The following is a 21,490-nucleotide window of genomic DNA, read 5'->3' as shown; positions in this document are numbered from 1 at the left end:
TCAAGGTCACACAGGCAACGAGAGGAGAGTCCCACAGCGTGAGGCAGAGGGGCTGTGGTCAGAGAGTTCCCTTCACCACATCTGTCTGCAGAACCGAAGAAGTCCAGAGAAGAGGGAATGGTTCTTATTAGGCTATGTTTATGAATGTTCTTAAGAGAAAACCAAAATGCAACACTATAGTTACAGACTTTAATTCTAATATGGAAGTAAGTCCTGTGAATAATCACGGGGCCTCAATGGAAACGCCGCATTAGAGAGAACGGACATGTGGGCCAGGCCTGCCAGAAGCACTGCCTCAGAGGAAGAGCCTGATGAGGATAAACTGAGAATCCCCATTCCCAACAGCACACCCCAAAGTCAGGACTGAAACAATGGGAACAAAAGCAATAGAAAAATGCTCTGTCAAGGACAAACGACTCAGGTGGCAAGAAGGTGAACTTTTGCTACACTCAAAGCTAGGCATCACATGACCATAAACTTTCCTGGTCTCTTTTTCTGCACTTGGTTCTACAATCCAAAGTCAGATCTTATTTTTTTGATCTCTGTTTAAAACTATGCTGGAGGAGTCAAGCTAGCAATAAGCAATTCAAACATCTTAACAGAAATGCTTAAGGGAAGATGAAAATCTCTCCAAAGTCCTTTCATTCTCTTTTCCACATGCAGAACAGTTTTTGTCAAATAACAAGCTAATAGAAACAAAAAAACTGATAAAGGAGGGGAAAGGCATCAGTTATGTATCTTCTTCAACTCAAGATGTTCTGATAGTCTTTCAATTATCAAAATAAAAGGTGGTTTCAATTATAGTTGATGGCCACAGGTGACAGTTCTAATGTCTGGTTTGATCCTGAAGACATGCTAGTATTATAACAACCATTTTAGCTTCCACAAGCTTTTCCTTTTTTACAGTAGGGAAACCAGTTGCTATTATTTTGTATTAGGCAATCTCATCAAATGTGCTCTGTATATAGCTAGGCAATAACCAGACTTCAAATATCCATTAGCTCCATTAGGAGATAATACATATTAGAGGGGGGTTGCCTTGTGGCTTAAATGGTAAAGAATCCAGCTGCAATGCGAGAGACCTGGATTCGATCTTTAGGTCAGGAGGACCCCCTGAAAAAGGAAATGGCATGAAATTTTTGTCTTTGATGTTTGCATTTGAGGGCTCAGAAGCAGGGAAAGAAAGAATTTCCTGCCCAAAATGTGGCTTGAGATGTATTCTCGGACTGATCTAATTATTGGCTTGTTATTATTTGGACTTCATCTCAGATTCTAGGAGCACAAAGCTCACAATCTTCTTATGTGGAACTTGGAAGCCCTCCGTGAATTACTGAAGTCAACTGGAAGGCATTAGCATCTCCTCAACAAATTATCAAATCCCAGTATTCTCTATTGATGGGCAGTAGGAAAGCTAAAATACATTGCTTGTCTTGAGGCAAAATTTCTGTTACTTCAACAGCTTTGCAGATAATCTATCTCCCTGTCTGGAATCATAATTTTATGTATTTAATTATTCTGACTTGTGCTAACGTATCTGTCTTCCAATTATTTTGACTTATGTTAATGTATCACTTCTCTTGTCACATCTATATTTCAAGAAAAATGACATTAAGGACTTCTTCTTTTCCCAAGATTGCCCTCAACTCTTGTTTGTGTTTAGGCAGTTTCTTAACTTCCAACTACTTAAACAGTGGAAACTATTTAATCCAACAAATAAAATCAATACAGTGGTAGTTTCTGGACCTAAATTCTATTTCTAGCATTAACTCTGAGCCATTAAGAAGAATCCTACCAGCAGCAGAAGAAAGTCTTTTTTTCAAGAAAGGAAACAGAGACCCAGCCCAGTGTCCGAGTAATGTGCATCTCTGCTTAAGATATCTAGGGTGTGATTTTCCCAGTACAATTTAATTTCCACCCTAAATGATCGGGAGGCATTTGCAGTATATGTGCATATGAGAAAGAGAAAGAGAGAGAGAGAGAAAGAGAGAGAAGGGAGAAAAACATACAGGTCTACTTGGGAGTGAGACCAAAGTTTGACATTTTCATTTTATCATCCCAGATCCTAGGTCATGCGCCTGATGGAGTTCACACTGAAGCTCTGGCCGAAACACTGGGTTGTCGGGAAAAAGTGAGAGTCAGAAACTATCATACAAACAGATAAACAACTATTACATTTTAAAGTGTGTTTTATCCTTTTAATGTGTGCTGTTTAGTTTATTTGCTTATGAGTCACCCTATGAAAAGCACTACTATTAACCGGGCTTCTTTGTTTATCTCTGGGAACCATGTACATGAGGATGGAGGAGACTGAGTTCTACTCCCTGCATGGTATGGGGAGGCAGTGGTGTTGAGAAAAGGAAAGCCAACAGTTTCCAGCGCCAGAGGCAGGGAAAAAAAGGGCTCAGGGTGCTGGAAAGATACAGGCACACAGCTTAAGGAGCAGCTGCTAACCTGGATATACAATGGAAAGAGGCATGCAGTGGGAGCCGTGCGGAGCTTTTTCTAGGCAGCATACACAGGAAACAGCTATGTCAGCAGTCTTACCATGGGTGAGAAGGTAATTCAGTTGCAGTGCGTGTCACCCAATCCTCTTACCAACCTTAAGTAATGGTGTCTAATTAAAATGCTGTGAAGCCATCAGTCCAACTGAACGGAATATTGAGGAGAAAAACTAAGTTTAATGAAAATGTAATCAATTACAACAGGTATAAATGAACTAAAGAAATTGTGAAAGGGTGGAGAAAGGGAGAGGAAAATTGATTTTTAACCTAATTTTACAAACAAAGTTGAGCTTTCAAATAAAATAGTCTGGATACTAAGCCATGAAATGGCATTTATTCCCCCTCCACATAATTTTAGAAAGCTGAGATTATTGAATGATTTAGAAAACTGGTATGGGATCTAGCTAATTTGGTGATTATCCAGTAAAGCTCAGAAAGTAATCATCAAAAGATGTAGTGATATGCTGAACATGTGGACATTTATTGAGCACTGACATATATCAAGCGGTGCTCCAAGAATTTTTACATATATAATCTTGTTTATTTCTGTAACAAATTTATAAATAGATATTGTTATTATTCCCAATTTATAGAAAAGGAAACTGAGGCACAGAGATTGAGTAACTTGCCCAAAGTCATATCATAAGTAAATGTGAAATTTGGGATTGCTATCCACACCATCTGTACCAGAGCCCCTCTGTTACTACATTTGACAGGCCATGCCATTGAAAGTAACGGTGGGAACATGCATTCTAATTAGGAGGGGGTTCTATTGCTTTCAAAATCACATGCTTTTCCTACAAACACTAGGATATTTTGCATAACTTTAAGTGAATTCTAGAAATAGTTTATGTGCTAAAAATGAAATTCTGTGATAAATTTTAATCTATGAGTATTTGGAAAGTCACGGATATCTGTCACTGGATGAAACTATCAGATACCAGTATCCATTAATAAGTTAATTCAACCCTTATTTTGGTCTTATGTCACCCAATGACAAAACACTATATTCACAGTGGGGGAGTGGATAAATTAGGAGTTCAGGATTAACGTATACACACTACTGTATATGAAATAGGTAAACAAGGACCTACCTGTTTAGCACAGGGGAATACATTTAATATCTTTTAACAATCTATAATGGAAAGGGCTTCCCTTTCCATTATATGTACACACACATACATAAACACACATATATATAAAACTGAATCACTTGCTGTACACTTGAAACTAACACAACATTGTAAATTAACTATACTTCAATTTAAAAAATTAAGCTAAATTCAAAGATTTTAAAAAACTTATTTAGCACAGGGGAATACATTTAATATCTTTTAACAATCTATAATGGAAAGGGCTTCCCAGGTGGCACAGTGGTGAAGAATCTGACTGCCAATGAAGGAGATACAAGAGATGCAGATTTAATCCCAGGGTTGGGAAGATCCCATGGAGTAACCCATTAACTGGATATGGCAACCCATTCCAGTATTCTTGCCTGGAAAATTCCATGGACAGAGAAGCCTGGAGGTCTACAGTCCATGGCGGGTCACAAAGAGTCAGACACAACTGAATGACTGAGCATACACACATAATGGAAAAGAATGAAAAAGAATGTATATAGATATACACACACATACATACACACATATATAAAACTGAATCACTTGCTGTACACTTGAAACTAACACAACATTGTAAATTAATTATACTTAATTTTAAAAATTAAGCTAAATTCAAAGATTTTTTTAAACCCTCACTGTGTTGTATCCACTAAGCTAGGCAATTTTTTGTTAGTTCATATTAATTTAAGCTGGTCAACCATTCAAGCTCTAAATCCTGGTTAGAAGGTAGTATCATTTAAAGGAGAATATGCATGTATGTGCACACATCTGTTGGAGAAGGAAATGGCAGCCCACTCTAGTGTTCTTGCCTGGAGAATCCTGTGGATGGAGGAGGCTGGAGGGCTGCTGTCCACAGGGTCGCACAGAGTCGGACACGACTGAGGCGACTTAGCATGCATGCATGCATTGGAGAAGGAAATAGCAACCCACTCCAGTGATCTTGCCTGGAGAATCCCAGGGACGGGGGAGCCTGATGGGCTGCCGTCTATGGGGTCATACAGAGTCGGACATGACTGAAGCGACTTAGCAGCAGCAGCAGCATACATCTGTGGACACACACATAGGGTTTTACAGTTGCCCAGCAGGTACAAGACATGTACCCTGATGCTGTGCTTACACTGTCATTGCAGATGTCATTTTAATTGCCTATTGACATGTGATTATGATATATGTGGTACTCAAATTTAAAAAACTTCCAAATATGAATTCTATTACCCACTTTTCTTCCCACAAAGATGGGTATCTTGTAAGCCATATGTGATCTGGGTAGTAAAAAGATTATCTGTCTTTATGTCTTATTTAATTCTCCTAGATGTCCTTGATAGTGTCTTGCACAAAAAGACCATGAATAACTTTGTTTTAATTTATTTGTTTGTCTCACTTATTCCTGATTGGAGCAATTGAGAAAAATTACATTCATAAATCTTATTGCCAAGATAATTAATTATGCACGAAATACTCCAAGCTGCTTCTGATTCTCATTAATGAAGCAGATTATCTGCAAAATAAGATGCTGCTGGAGTTGGGAAAAAAGGTCAGCTACTCATATTTAAATGTAAAACAAGTGCACATTTTTACATCTGAAAAACAAAGAGAGGACATGCTATGATTATGCTTTTCAGGCTATCACATCCCAATTAAGATAGAAAAGTATGTGGTCTTCATCTGCTTTTTTTCTGAAATTGATGTAAATTTTAAGTTGCCATCATTGTGGTCACCTAATTTCTTTTCCAAAGGAAATTAGCTGAACTATTACAGTTCAAAAGCATTAGGTTATAAGCACTTAGAAACAGAGGAGTATTAAATGCATCTTTTAAATGGCTCTTATGAGAGAAGATGCATTAGATATTCAGACACTCACATGTTATTCATCAGTAATCTTTGCTTAATTCTCCATTTAATGTTCCTTCTTCTTACATGGTTAAAATGATTGACAAAGCTGATATTTTATTAATGGAAGGTTTGACAGTTCCTGTGTACCCTAAAAAAAAGTACAGCACTGACAAAATTATCTTTACCCTCCAATGAAGCATGTGTCTCTGTGGTTCCAGTGTTCCAGGCTTTATGGGGTAGTTCATCCGGGAACATGACAATCACAGAACTCAAACTACTAACAGAGTCACATTCAATTTGGTGTCCCTGCTGCTAATCTTCCTCAGTGTATCTTCAACAAAACTTTAACGTAGACCATTCAGGAAAAACTTGAAAACTTAGGTAAGATAATTATGCTTCTATCTACCTGGATTTAAAAATCTTTCCTGTTAACATAATTATCAATATAGTAAATCTCACTTATTATTTATAATAGTGAGAAACTGAAGAGACTCTACTTCCACATCAATAAGATATTAAATTGTGCTACCTTCAGAGAGTGAAATACAACATGAAAATTATCTATGGTATTTTTGACACAAGACTATGTCTAGGACATGTTTAATTTGAGTATTAGGTAATAAGATAACAGATAATATGCATAGGTTATTAGTTTTTGTTTGCTTGTTTTGCTATTTCTTTAATAAATGTATGTGTGCCTGTGATATACTCATGCTTGGATAAAAGTCTAAAACACAGCAGAAGTCAAATGTTAATTTGCAATTATTTGTATGGATAGTAATCTAATCTGTAGTTTTAACTCATTAATAGATAAACATTAAATCAAAAGCAGAAAAATACAATTCTATTTTTTTGAATTGCTAATTGAGTTTCCATTAAACAAGTATGGCTAAGATTATAAAAGTGACTTATTTGATCATACCCTGTGAAAGCAAAATAAATAATGAATTTAGCCTTTAATGCAAGACCAATCTTTCTGAGAGCAAAGATGAGTAGGATTGCGGGAGCATGTAATGCATTGAGTCTTCACTGTTCTTTTCAGACATGATGATAAAAAAAGCTAATACTAATATTGCATTTTCCATGTACCAGGTACTGTTCTAGCACTTGACATAAAACAGCTCGTTTTATTACCTCATATTTTACAGAAGGTTCATTTGATGGGTTGAGATGAGAAAAGACATTTGATGGGTTTCCCTGATGAGAAAACTCAGGGAGGTTAAATAATTGCACAGGTACTCAACTGGTAAATGGCAGAGTCAGGATTCGAATGCAGTCAACAAGCTCCAATACTTTGGCCACCTGATGCAAAGAACTGACTCACTGGAAAAGACCCTGAGGATGGGAAAGATTGAAGGCCAGAGGAGAAGGGGACGACAGAGGATGAGATAGATGGTTGGAATCACCAACTCTATGGACGTGGGTTTGAGTAAGCTCCAGGAGTTGGTGATGGGCAGGGAAGCCTGGCGGGCTGCAGTCCATGGGGTCACAAAGAGTCGGACATGACTGAATGACTGAACTGAACTGAACAAGCTGGTCCCAGGATCTGTGATCATAAAAGCACAATGAAACAACAGTGACCATTATTAAACACTTGAGCTGCTGCTACTGGTACTTGTGAAAGAAAACATAACGTGGGGTGTTTTAAGACAAAGAGTCTTAAATTTTATATGTAAGGAAAGGATTAATTTATTTATTGATACACTTTAAAAATTTATTTTTTGGTCTCATGATCTTTTTTTTTTTTCTTTTGGACACACACGGCACATGGGATCTTAGCTCCCTGACCATGGATCAAACCCATAATCCTTGCAGTAGAAGCACAGAGTTTTAACCACTGGACTGCCAGGCAAGTCCCTCATGACCTTTTTATAAAAATTCTTATTGAAATATAGTTGATTTACAATGCTGTGTAAGTTTCAGATATATAGCAATATATATATTTATATATACACACACAGACATAATCATTTATAAATATATATATGCATGTATATTAGATTTTTTTCCTTTACAGGTTATTACAATACAGTGAATATATTCCTTGTGCTATATAGTAGGTCCTTACTGGTTATCTCTTTTACATATAGCAGTGTGTATATTTTAATCCCAAACCCCTAATTTATCCCTCCCCCTATTTCCCTTTGGTAACCATAAGCTTGCTGTCTATAGGTTTATTTGTGTTTTGTAGACAGGCTCATTAATATCACTTTTTTAGATTATAAATATAGTGATATCATATGATAGTCATCCTTCTCTGTCTGACTTACCTCAGACACGTATGATAATCTTTAGGTCCATCCACAGTGCTGCAGATGGCATTATTTCCTTCTTTCTATGGCTGAGTAATATTCTTTTGTTTATACATACCACATCTTTATCCATTATCTTTTGAGGGACATTTAGGTTGCTTCCATGTCTTGGCTATTGTAAATAGTGCTGCTATGAAGACTATGATCAAAACCATCCCACAGAAAAAGAACTGCATGAAGGCAAAGTGGTTGTCTGAGGAGGCTTTACACACAGCTGAGGAAAGAAGAGAAGCAAAAAGCAAGGGAGAAAGGGAAGATATACAAACAGAGAAGAGCAAGGAGAGATAAAAAGGTGTTCTCAAATAAAGAATGCAAAGAAATAGAGGAAAAAAATAGAAAGGGAAACACTAGAAATCTTCAAGAAAATTGGAGAATCAAGGGAACACTTCATGGAAGGATGGGGAGGATAAAGGACAGAAACGGTAAGGATCTAACAGAAGCAGAAGAGATTAAAAAGAGGTGGCAAGAACACACAGAAGAACTATACAAAACAAGGTCTTAATGACTCAGATAGCCACGATGGTGTGGTCATTCACCTAGAGCCTGATATCCTGGAGTCAGAAGTCAAGTGGGCCTTAGGAAGCATTACTACAAATAATGCTAGTGGAGATAATGGAATTCCAGCTAAGCTATTTCAAGTCCTAAAAGATCATGAATTTAAAGTGCTGCACTCAATATGTCAGCGAATTTGGAAAATTCAGCAGTGGTCACAGGACTGGAAAAGGTCAATTTTCATCCATTCCTAAGAAGGGAAGTGCCAAAGAATGTACAGACTACCGTACAACTGTGCTCATCTCACATGCTAGTAAGGTTATGCTCAAAATCCTTCAAGCCAGGCTTCAGTAGTATGTGAACTGAGAATTTCCAGAAGTACAAGTGGGGTTTAGAAAAAGTAGAGGAACCAGAGATCAAATTGCCAACATTCTTTGGATCATAGGAAAAGCAAGGGGATTTCAGAAAAACATCTACTTCTGTTTCACTGGCTACACTAAAGCTTTTGACTGTGTGGATCACAACAAACTGTGGAATATTCTTAAAGACACGGGAATACCAGACTACCTTACCTGTCTCCCGAGAAAACTGTATGCAGGTCAAGATGCAACAGTTACAACTGAACATGGAACAATGGACTGGTTCAAAGTTGGGAAAGGAGTACAAGTCTGTAAAATGTCATCCTGCTTAGTTAACTTACATGCAGAATACATCATGTGAAATGCAGCCAGGATGCATCACCAGTTGGAATCAAGATTGCCAGGAGAAATACCAACAACCTCAAATAGGCAGATGATAACACTCTAATGGCAGAAAGTGAAGAGGACCTAAAGAGCCTCTTGATGAGGTGAAAGAGGAGAGTGAAAAAACTGGCTTAAAATTCTACATGAAAAAAACTAAGATCATAGCAACAAGTCCCATTACTTCATGGCAAATAGATGGGGAAATAGTGGAAACAATAACAGATGTTATTTTCTTAGATTCTAAAATCATGGCAAATGGTGACTTCAGCCAGAAAATTAAAAGATGCTTGTTCCTTTGAAGTAAAGCTATGACAAACAGAGACAGTGTATTAAAAAGCAGAGACATCACTTTGCCCACAAAGGTCCATATAGTCAAAGCTATGATTTTTCCAGTAGTCATGTATGGATGTGAGAGTTGGACCATAAAGAAGGATGAGCACTGAAGAATGGATGCCTTCAAATTGTGGTGCTAGAGAAGATTCTTAAGAGTCCCTTGGACATCAAGGAAATCAAACCAGTCAGTTTGAAAGGAAAATCAACCCCGAATATTCATTGGAAGTACTGATGCTGAAGTTGAAGCTCCAAAATTTAGGTCACCTGATGCAAATAACTGACTCTTTGGGAAAGACTGATGCTGGGAAGGACTGAAGGCAAAAGGAGAAGAGGGCAGCAGAGGATGAGATGGTTGGATAGCTTCAAGGACCCAATAGACATGAATCTGAGCAAACTCCAGGAGATAGTGAAGGACAGGGAAACCTGGCATGCGGCAGTCCATGGGGTCACAAAGCCTTACTGGCAGAACAACAACAACACGAACACTGGGGTGCATGCATCTTTTCAAATCATAGTTTGTTCCAGATACATGCCCAGGAGTGGGATTGCTGGATCACATGATAACCCTGCTTTTAGTTTTTTAAGGACCCTCCATATTGTTCCCCATGGTGGCTGAACCAATTTACACTCCCACCAACAGTGTAGGAGGGTTCCCTTTTCTCCATATCCTCTCCAGTATTTACTATTTTTAGACTCTTTGGTGACAATCACTGTGACTTGTTTGAGGTGATACCTCTCTGTTGTTTTGATCTGCATTTTCTAATAATTAGCAATGCTGAGCAAGAACCTTTTCATGTACCTGTTGGCCAGATGTATGCCTTCTGTGGAGAAATATCTATTTAGATCTTCAGCCTATTTTCTGATTGGGTTGTTTTCTTGTTTTGTTTTGTTTGATACTGAGCTGTATGAGTTATTTGTATATTTTGGAAATAGACCAGTTTTACTTAAAATTTATCCTTAAGATAATTACTAAATTGATTTTGGTTCTAGACTATTAAGAGTAGAGTCTAAATGAAAGCCTGGTACTTGTAACCACAAGTGTGAATTCTTAAAGCCTTACTATACCTATGGCAGCCTCTAAAAACTAAATAGTTTTAAGAGACTTAGACACATGTAACAACAGTAATGCTAAACTCAGGGGGATGAATAGAAATGAAAAGAGAAAAAATTCATAAGTTGTAAGGTATATCCAAGAACAGCGATGACAAGAAAACTAATATTTATTAAGCATCTTTTAAAATGGTAGGCATTGTGCTCCGTGCTTTACACATGTTATTGAATTTAATCCTTAGAACAAGTCTGTGAATTGTTATTATTTCCAATTTAAAGATTAGACTTGTTAAAACAACAATGAGATACTGCTATGCTCCTATCAGAGTGGCCAAAGTCTAAGACACTAACAGCATCAAGTGCTCACAAGGACATGGAACGACAGCAACTCTCTGTTGAAAGGGGTACAGCCACTTTGGAAGGCAGTTTGGCCATTTCTTAGAAACATACTCTTAGCATATATCATCTAGCAATTCTGTTCCTTGGTATTTACCCAAATGAATTAAAAACTTATGTCCATACAAAAACCTGCACATGGAATACTTATTACAGCTTTATTCATAACGGTCAAAGCTTAGAAGCAACCAAGTTGTCCTTCAGTAGGTGACTGACAATGGTATATTATTCAACGCTAAAAAGAAATGAGTTGTCAAGTCATGAAAAAAATGGATAAATCTTAAATGCATATTAATAACCAAAAGAAGACAATCTGAAATGGTTACATATTATACAATTTCAGTAATATGACATTCTGGAAAAGGCAAAACTATGGAGACAGTATAAAGACCAGTTTTTGCCAAGGATTAGGCAGAGTGGAATGAATAGGTGGAGCATAGATATTCTTAGGGCAGCAGAATATTTTGTGTACTAAATGGCTGATATGTGTCATTACATATTTTTCCAAACCTATAGAATGTACTGCACCAAGAGTCAACCCTAGTGAAAACTATGGACTTGGAGTGATAATAATGTGTCAGTGTAGGTTCATCAATTACAACAAATATACCACTGTGTTGGGGGATGTTGATAGTGGGAGAGGTTGTGCATGTGTGGGAACAGAGGATATCATGTACTTTCTGTTCAATTTTGCTATGAACCTAAAACTTCTCTAATAAATAAATTCTATCTAAAAAAGCACTCCCTCAAAAAGAACACACACTTTCCCCAAAATATGAAGCAACGTAAGTTAGAGAACAACTCACCAAATAAAAAACCTTCTGTAATCTCTTACTTTAGTTATTATCAAGACATCTTTCTGCTTTCTGGGGTTGGCATGGTATCTAGATTTCCCTTAAGCACATGACTAGATTAGACAGTTCATTTTGAATCTTCATGTGGTTATTTATTTTTTACTGCAGAGGATAAGTGGATGATTATTGCCATAATCTCAAAGCAGAAAGGCAAAATTACTACCTTAAAAATAAATAAAACTTACAGTAGCTGCTTTTTCATTCTTGGGAAACTGTTCTGTGTTTTGAAAGCCTCTTTGCAGATAGAATGTCTCTGGATAAGAGAGGTTGTAGTTTAAAAGGGATAAACTACTCTACATGATAAAGTTAGAGGAGCTTTTAATGTATTCTTGGAAGCACTAGAGGTAAGGGTTAGGCGTTATGAATTCAATAGAAAGAAAATAAGTTTCTTTTTAAGTGAACAGCATCTCTGGGAACATGGCTTCAGGTCAGGATTAGGGGAGAAAGAGAAGGACAAAGAGAAGGAGAGGGGTAGAGTGTCATGGAATAGGGAGGTCAAGGAACTCTGGAAATGGTTGTCTGATAAACAACTTTATGTTTTTTCTTGTCCTGAGCATTAATTCTCCTTTGCTGTGCCAGAAAGTGAAAGTGAAAGTGTTAGTTGCTGAGTTGTGCTCAACGCTGTGTGACCCCATGGACTGTAGCCCACCAGGCTTCTCCACCCTTGGGATTTTCCAGGCAAGAATACTGGAGTGGGTTAACATTTCCTTCTCCAGAGGATCTTCCTGACCCAGGGATTGTTCCAGGGTCTCCTGCATTGTGGACAAACCCTTTACTGTCTGAGCCACCAGGAAATCCCTTGCTGTGCCAGAATTCTCAGTTAAAGACTACTGCATTAGATAAAAGAATTCTGGGTAATGAGCATGTAAAGGTGTGGTGGGGGAAGAACTAAACTGGGGAAGGGCTGTGGCTTAGCAGGCAAAGCATAGCAGAAGCAGGACAGCAAATGGTAGCCTAGGCAAAAGGGCTGAGGGTGGAGACGGGCTGAGACATATATAGTGACTTAGAGGAGGAGGCGACAAAATGCAAGATGACTATGTGTCTGGAGATGCCTGCATTTGGGTGTCTGTCCTTTGATACCTCCGCAGAGAGGCCTTCTATGATTCCTTCTCTGATTAAAAGTAGATCAACAAAAGGCAAAATTCACTGCCCTAGTTAATCTTCTTTATAGCACTTGTCATTGTTCATTTGTTTATTATTGTACCCCTGGAAGGGGAAATCTCATGGACAGAGGTGCCTGGAGGGCTACAGTCCATGGGCTCACAAAGAGTCAGACGTGACTTTGCAACTGAACAATAGCAACAAAAAGCACGAGAACCATGGTTCTCATCTGGGGGTAATTTTGCCCCCCAGGGGACATTTAGCAATGTCCGGAGACCTTTTTGGTTGTTACAATTAGAGTATATTCTACTGGCATCTGATAGGTAGAATGTTGCTCAATACACTGGAGTGCGCAGGACAGCCTCCCAAAGGAATTACCTAGCAGCAACTGTCAACAGGGCTGAGGTTATTGACAGTTAAGCATTAGAAAATGGATTAGAAGGAAAATTCCTAAGGAAATGCATTGAAGGAAAATTCCTAGAGGAAAAAGACTATCTTGTACGTTGTGTATCCCCAGTACTTATAGTAGGATCTGGTATACGGTAGGTAGGCCTGGCAGACTACAGTCCATGGGGTCTCAAAGAGTCAGACATGACAGAGTGACTAAGCACAGCAGTACAGCAAACAGTGGGTACTCAATAAGTATTACTTGAAAGGTTAATTGTCATTTAAATCCTCATTTTTCCAGCTTTAAAGAAGAAACAGTTCTCCTGGACTCATATTTGTTACCAGCTCTAAGTCAATCTCTCCAGTTTAGACCGGAGCAATAATATAAAGTGTATGAAGAGACCCCTTTCTTATGCATCTAGACCAGGATACCTCCTTCCACATCATTTCTCCCTAAAAATTCCTTCCACTTAATCTGTATGGGTTAAAGCATGGGACTGGGGCAGTTTGAAACATAGCATTAAATATCCTACCTATTTGAGCTGGGGTTTTGCAAAGACTTCTATCCACTCTTACACTCAAGTGATTGGGACACAAGGAACATACAGCAAGCACAGTGATGAACGACCAGCGCTGGGCCTATAGTCTGGGTAATGAGCTCTAACAAGCCTGCAACTCATCAACCTCCCACCCCGAATCCCTCTAACCACTGAGCATCCAACCATAGGCCAAGGTTATATTTCTTCACTGGTATCAGAATATTCCTCTAAGAACATTATCTCTATTTCAGGCTGATAGACTTTTACTGGCATTAGCAACAGTCTAGTACAATTCAGCACCATCACACATCTCCAACATTCAAGAAAACCACAACGAACATTTCCTAATTTCAAAAAAATGTATCTAAAAGTAGTGACCTGGATGGAAGCAAGAAAGAGACTCCAACAATAGGACCTAGTCACTTTCAAAACTGCTAGTGGATATCTTCCCATTTTAAAAAATGAGGATTATAATGAGAAGAAATATAATCTTTGTTTTTATATTATGTGCTTGGGAAAACAACATGGTACTTTGGATCAAAGACCAGAGGATTTGACCATGACAACTGAAAAACTGTCCCAGGAAACAGATCATCCACATAACAAGCCAATTTCGTTAGCCAAGGTCGGGATAACATCAGTGCCCCTTCGGGTTACCTGACTTTCCTGCTGGTCCCACTGACACATCTGCAGAACCTGACTCAGTTCCTGCTGCTGTTGCTTCAGGTACTTGTCTAGTTGCCGCCTCCTGTCTTGGAGAAGTTCAAGAAGACTGTCGATCTTCAGGCAGCTGTTTTGAGCTCCCTGAATCATCTCAGCACTTACATTAGGTCCATCACTCTTGATTTTTTCTATGAAGTCAGTGAGTTCTTGACTTTTGTTTAAAAGGGCTAGAGATCGTTCTAAGAGTTCTAGAGAGAAAAACAACAACAAAAAAGTGATATGAGCAAGCTTTTATATAGTAATAGTTGGACTTTTCATATCATTTAAAATATATGTAAACCTCTATTAAAAATAAGGAATTCAAATACGTAAACATAAAACGCCTCTGATTCAGCTGGTCAGATATCTCAGCCTAACAATTGCTATGATGCTAACTGCCAAGTGGTAGGAGGCTGAAGTTTTCAGCATTAGTATAAATCGGTACAGGGAGTGGAAAGACTCTGAGATTTGAGCACTGGTTCAGTTCGTTTTTAGTGGTACGATGCTGGTGAAGGCGCCTACTCTCCTTGGCACACTCTACATCCTGAGGTGATTGGACCAAGTCTGAGGTTTCAAGGCTCAGTGGATGTGCTGGCCAGGTGCCCGGATGCCAGAGACTATGGCAAAGTGGAAAATACATGCTTAGACTCACAGGATCACTGCCACTAGTGCCAGTCAACTGTGGACGTGAGAGAATATGGGTTCAGTGTTGATAGGGTTTCCAAATTTAGAGTTATAAACATGGATTTTTATGTAAAAGTTTCTGATTTTTAAATGTTTTGTAATTTCTATTTTAAAATTAAAAAGAATATTGAGGAATAAACAAAGCATGGCTCTCTGGCAAATGGGCCACCAACTTGTACTCTCTGGAGTAAATAGCATTTTAGGTTTGGGCAACATCTTGTCGAAATGGGAGCTTAAGCCTGAAAATTAAAGGGCCACCAAGGGAGAGAGTGTAGAAGAGGGAGCTGAGAGTAGCACTGCAAGAGCAGCTTCACTTGGGGATCAACTGGAAGAGCAACTGGGAAACTATCCACTTTCCACAGTCAGAAACCCAGCAGACAATCATGACATATCCCTCACCCTAATTCCATCTCTACTGAGACCTGTCGATTTCACCTTCTATCTCCTGCATCTGTCTGGTTTTCTCTATCCCCAGTACAAAAAGCATCATCTGTTCCCTGAACTTGTGTGTACATGTGCTCAGTAGAGTCCAACTCTTTGTGACCCCATCGACTGTAGCCTGCCAGGCTCCTCTGTCCATGGGATTCTCCAGGCAAGAATACTGGAGTGTGTTGCCATTTCCTCCTCCAGGGGATCTTCCTGACCCAGGGAGGAAGATCCTGTGTCTCCTGCCTTGGCAGGCAGATTCTTTAACACTGTGCCACCTGGGAAGCCCATATCCACAACAGAAAGTATCATCTGTTCCCTGAATTTGGGTAGTCATCTCTTAATTGCATCTCCCCTCCAATCCAGATATTAGCCAGAAAGACTGCTTCCAAACACAGTATCTCTCGCGCGCACGCATGCGCGCGCGTGCACACACACACACACACCCCCTCCCAATTGCTTCCCATTGTCTCTGAATTAAGGACAGACTCCTTAACATATTTCAGTTCTGGCACGGTCTGGTCCCTATCTTCCTTTCAGATGGTCTCAATCTCTTTACCTCCATCCATATCTTCTTTACTTCACACACAGTTGACTCCCTGTTGCCCCAGAAGTTTTCATTACATTCTTGTCCAGGGACACCATTCTCCTCATCCCTTACTTCTCTACGTTTACTCTACGCATACTTCAAGTTTAGTCAATGCTCAGTTTCTCAAAGGAGAAATCAGACTGGAACAAATCTTCCTATTCAGTGTTCCCAAACACAATGTTCCTCTCATTCACAGCTCTTTTCACAGCTGTAGTTCTATATTTATACGTCAGGTTAGTTGACTAATGTCTGTTTTTGTCACGAGGCTCCAATGCAACACGAGGACATAGGACAATATCACGACTGTATCCTTAGCACTAGTGTGGTGACTGGCACAGGGAGATATTCAATAATTTTTGTAGAAAGCTTGCCTGAAAGTGAAGTCGCTCAGTTGTGTCTGACTCTTTGCAACCCCATGGACTATAGCCTACCAGGCTCCTCTGTCCATGGGATTTTCCAGGCAAGAGTACTGGAGTGGGTTGCCATTTCCTTCTCCAGGGGATGTTCTAACAAAACCTGGTCCACTGGAGAAGGGAATGGCAAACCACTTCAGCATTCTTGCCTTGAGAATTCCGTGAACAGTAATGACGAGGCAAAAAATAGGACACTAAAAGATGAATTCCCCAGGTCGGTAGGTGCCCAATATGCTACTGGAGATCAGAGGAGAAATAACCCCAGAAAGAAGGTAGAGACAGAGTCAAAGCAAAAACAAAACCCAGTTGTGGATAGGACTGGTGATGGAAGTAAAAAGGATGCTATAAAGAGCAATACTGCATAGGAACTTGGAATGTTAGGTCCATGAATCAAGGCAAATTGGAAGTGGTCAAACAGGAGATGGCAAGAGTGAACACCAACATTTTAGGAAACAGCAAACTAAAATGGACTGGAATGGGTGAATTTAACTCAGATGACCATTGCATCTACTACCGTGGACAAAAATCCCTTAGAAGAAATGGAATAGCCATCATAGTCAACAAGAGAGTCCAAAATGCAGTACTTGAATGCAATCTAAAAAATGACAGAATGATCTCTGTTCATTTCCAAGGCAAACCATTCAATATCACAGTAATCCAAGTCTGTGCCCTGACCAGTAATGATGAAGAAGCTGAAGTTGAATGGTTCTATGAAGACCTATAAGACCTTCTAGAACTAACACCCAAAAAAAGATGTCCTTTTCATTATAGGGGGCTGGAATGAAAAAGTAGGAAGTCAAGAAACACCTGGAGTAATAGGCAAATTTGGCCTTGGAGTACAGAATGAAGCAGGGCAAAGGCTAATAGAGTTTTGCCAAGAGAATACACTGGTCATAGCAAACACCCTCTTCCAACACACAAGATCAGACTCTACACATGGACATCACCAGATGGCCAACACTGAAATCAGATTGATTATTTTCTTTGCAGCCAAAGATGAAGGTGCTCTATACAGTCAGCAAAATAAGACCAGGAACTGACTGTGGCTCAGATCATGAACTCCTTATTGGCAAATTCAGACTTAAATTGAAGAAAGTAGGGAAAACCACTAGACCATTCAGGTATGGTCTACCTGAATGGTCTAATGGTCTAATCAAATCCCTTACAATTATACAGTAAGCGTTAGTCACTCAGTCATGCCCGACTCTTTGCAACCCCATGGACTTCAGCCCTCCAGGCTCCTCTGTCCATGGGATTTTCCAGGCAAGAATGCTGGAGTGGGTTGCCATTTCCTTCTCCAGGGGATCTTCCTAACCCAGGGATCGAACCCAGGTCTCCCACATTGTAGGCAGACGACTTTACCATCTGAGCCACCAGGGAAGTCACTGAAATCAAACGTATTAAAAAGGGGGAAGAATTATGAGAACTAAAGATGCTAGAGATCAGCAGTCCTTCAGAGATATAAAAAAGAAATGTGGGAAGACTTGGGGTTTTGAGATGGGTAAGTAATAGAAACAAAAGCCAAGTTACCGGGTTGAGAAGTGGAAAAGCAATGATGAAGTCAATAAGAAAGGACAATCTGTGAAACATCTGTGGCTAGAAGGAAAATAAGGATAAACCATCAGCAGAGTTGAAGACGTGGCCTTTTATTTTCAGAAGGGAGAACTGTGAAGAGTACCCAGAGAGTAAGTATGTAACTCTATCAGAAAGGGACTGTGCATGCAAAGTCATTTCAGTCGTGTCAACTCTGTGCAACCCTATGGACTGTAGGCTGCCAGGCTCCTCTGTCCATGGGATTCTCCAGGCAAGAATACTGGAGTGGGCTGCCATTTCCTACTCCAGGGAATATTCCTGACCTGGGGATCAAACCTGAGTCTCTTAGTCTGCTGCACTGGCAGGCAAATTGTTTACCCAAGTGTCATTTGGGAAACCCCGAAATGGGCTAGTCAGTGCTAAAAGCCATATTCTCGTCACTAGCTCAGTGTTCTCCTCACCGCACTATGGCTCTCTACTTTAGCATTCTAGCATCTGGCAGTTAACAAAGCAGCAATGACTGTGGTAGTTGGGCCAACTGATTCTTCACTGACACCTTTTTTTGAGAGCTAAAGAGAAACTGACATACTCTGAGATAAAAAGGAAAGGATTTGAAACAGTTTATGCTACATGACCTACATTTGTCCAATAAAGTATTAGATAACATTATCTGCTCAGAGCAAGACAGGAGGGGTTAGGTACACTGGGCAATTTGACTGAGAATTAATAATACAAAGTAACAAACACCAAAAACAACCATATCCTTGAAGCAGGACAGGAATAAGATGAATCATGTAGAAGAAGAAAACTCAAGGAGCGGATTAAAATTAAAGTCAATCTCTCACATGGAGAAAGGGAAGCAAACATGAAAAGATGGGAGCAGCAGGGACAGAAAAAAAACAGATCTGTCTAGAAAAAGCTGTTATGCAGAAGGGAAAGGAAGAACTCGAAAACGAGGTGAAAACAGGTTATAGAAGTCCTTGCCTATCAAACTAAGGAGTTTTGACTTGTAGAGTCTTAATGTAATCAATAGTACATCTGATTCTCCACGTATAGGTACACACATTTGCTTTACATTGAACAGCTTGTTATGATACTGAACAGTTACACACATACATACACATATACAAAAAGTATGGGCAGGTGTGGGGTTTTCACATATACCATATGCTTTTCTTCCTTTCATTAACCAGCTCTTAAACATTAGACTTTTCAGTTAAGAGAAGGAAGCAGAGCTTTCCAGGCTCAGGGTATTGTAGACTGACAATAGGTCAGGCCAACCTGTCCTAATCACCACAGAATACACATAAGTACCCCAAATTTTCATTTGCAATCTTTTTCTGGTTTGCTGTTTCAATTTCTGCCCAAAGAGTATAACCACTACCATGGTCCCAGCAGGCATGTAGGCTCCTGAGCCAGGTTAACTTGAAAAGGCACCCAGACCGTAGTCAGTCTGTTACCTTCTACCACAGTGGCCCCTGGAGTGGATAAATGGTTCTCTAAGTTTTCTCTGTCAGTTCCTTTGGTTCTTTCTCTGTCAGATTCTTACGTCTTACATTTTTTAAAAGTTTATGTGGAGAGTTATGACAAAATGTGGTCCACTGGAGAAGGCAATGGCAAACCACTTCAGTATTCTTGCCTTGAGAACCCCATGAACAGTATGAAAAGGCAAAAAGGTAGGACACTGAAAGAGGAACTACCCAGGTTGGTAGGTGCCCAATATGCTACTGGAGATCAGTGGAGAAATAACTCCAGAAAGAATGAAGAGACGGAGCCAAAGAAAAAACAACACACAATTGTGGATGTGATTGATGATGGAAGCAAGGTCCGATGCTGTAAAGAGCAATATTGCATAGGAACCTGGAATGTTAAGTACATGAATCAAGGCAAATTGGAAGTGGTCAAACAGGAGATGGTAAGAGTGAACGTCACTCTTGGACGTTCAGGAATCAGCAAACTCAAATGGACTGGAATGGGTAAATTTAACTCAGATGACCATTAAATCTACTATTGTGGGCAAGAATCCCTTAGAAGAAATGGAATAGCTATCATAGTCAACAAAACAGCCTGAAATGCAGTTCTTGGATGCAATCTCATAAATGACAGACTGATCTCTGTTCATTTCCAAGGCAAACCATTCAATATCACAGTAATCCAAGTCTGTGCCCTGACCAGTAATGATGAAGAAGCTGAAGTTGAATGGTTCTATGAAGACCTATAAGACCTTCTAGAACTAACACCCAAAAAAGATGTCCTTTTCATTATAGGGGACTGGAATGCAAAAGTAGGAAGTCAAGAAACACCTGGAATAACAGGCAAATTTGGCCTTGGAGTACAGAATGAAGCAGGGCAAAGGCTAATAGAGTTTTGTCAAGAGAATGCACTGGTCATAGCAAACACCCTCTTCCACCAACACAAGAGAAGACTCTACACATGGACATCACCAGATGGCCAACAATGAAATCAGACTTATTATTTTCTTTGCAGCCAAAGATGGAGACACTCTATTCAGTCAGCAAAATAAGACCAGGATCTGACTGTGGCTCAGATCATGAACTCCTTATTGGCAAATTCAGACTTAAATTGAAGAAAGTAGGGAAAACCACTAGACCATTCAGGTATGACCTAAATCAAATCCCTTATGATTATACAGTGGAAGTGAGAAATAGATTTAAGGGACTAGATCTGATAGACAGAGTACCTAAAAACTATGGATGGAAGTTCGTGACATTGTACAGGAGACAGGGAACAAGACCATCCACAAGAAAAAGAAATGCAAAAAAGCAAAATGGCTGTCTGAGGAGGCCTTACAAATAGCTGTGAATAGAAGAGAAGGGAAAAGCAAAGGAGAAAAGGAAAGATACACCCATTTGAATGCAGAGTTCAAAAGAATAGCAAGGAGAGATAAGAAAGCCTTTCTCAGTGATCAGTGCAAAGAAATAGAGGAAAACAATAGAATGGGAAAGACTAGAGATCGTGTCAAGAAAATTACAGATACCAAGGGAACATTTCATGCAAAGATGGGCTCAATAAAGGACAGAAATGGTTCGGACCTAACAGAAGCAGAAGATATTAAGAAGAGGTGGCAAGAATACACAGAAGAACTGTACCAAAAAAAGATCTTCATGACCCATGTAATCATGATGGTGTGTTCACTCACCTAAAGCCAGACATCCTAGAATGTGAAGTCAAGAGGGCCTTAGGAAGCATCACTACAAACAAACCTAACAGAGGTGATGGAATTCCAGGTGAGCTATTTCAAATCCTAAAAGATGATGCTGTGAAAGTGCCACACTCAATATGCCTGCAAATTTGGAAAACTCAGCAGTAGCCACAGGACTGGAAAAGGTCAGTTTTCTTTCCAATCACTTAGAAAGGCAATGCCAAAGAATTCTCAACCTACCGCATAACTGCACTCATCTCACACGCTAGCAAAGTAATGATCACAATTCTCCAAGTCAAGCTTCAACAATATGAGAAC

General features: G+C 39.5%; 1 protein-coding gene across 4 annotated transcripts in view; it reads right to left on the bottom strand.

Annotated features, from left to right (window-relative positions):
* Positions 1-21,490, bottom strand: part of CCDC141 (coiled-coil domain containing 141) — a 226,536-nt gene that overhangs the window by 134,507 nt on the left and 70,539 nt on the right. For all 4 annotated transcript variants that reach the window (XM_005202265.5, XM_024975528.2, XM_059875061.1 and 1 more), the window contains exon 5: positions 14,320-14,573. In XM_005202265.5, the coding sequence (XP_005202322.1) occupies positions 14,320-14,573 (254 nt within the window). The remainder of the gene's footprint in view (positions 1-14,319; positions 14,574-21,490) is intronic.

Source organism: Bos taurus, chromosome 2 (assembly GCF_002263795.3).
Source record: "Bos taurus isolate L1 Dominette 01449 registration number 42190680 breed Hereford chromosome 2, ARS-UCD2.0, whole genome shotgun sequence".
NCBI classification, from domain to species: Eukaryota; Metazoa; Chordata; class Mammalia; order Artiodactyla; family Bovidae; genus Bos; species Bos taurus.
The sequence above is the reverse complement of the archived record's forward strand: the minus strand, read 5'-3'. Positions and strand labels throughout refer to the sequence as shown.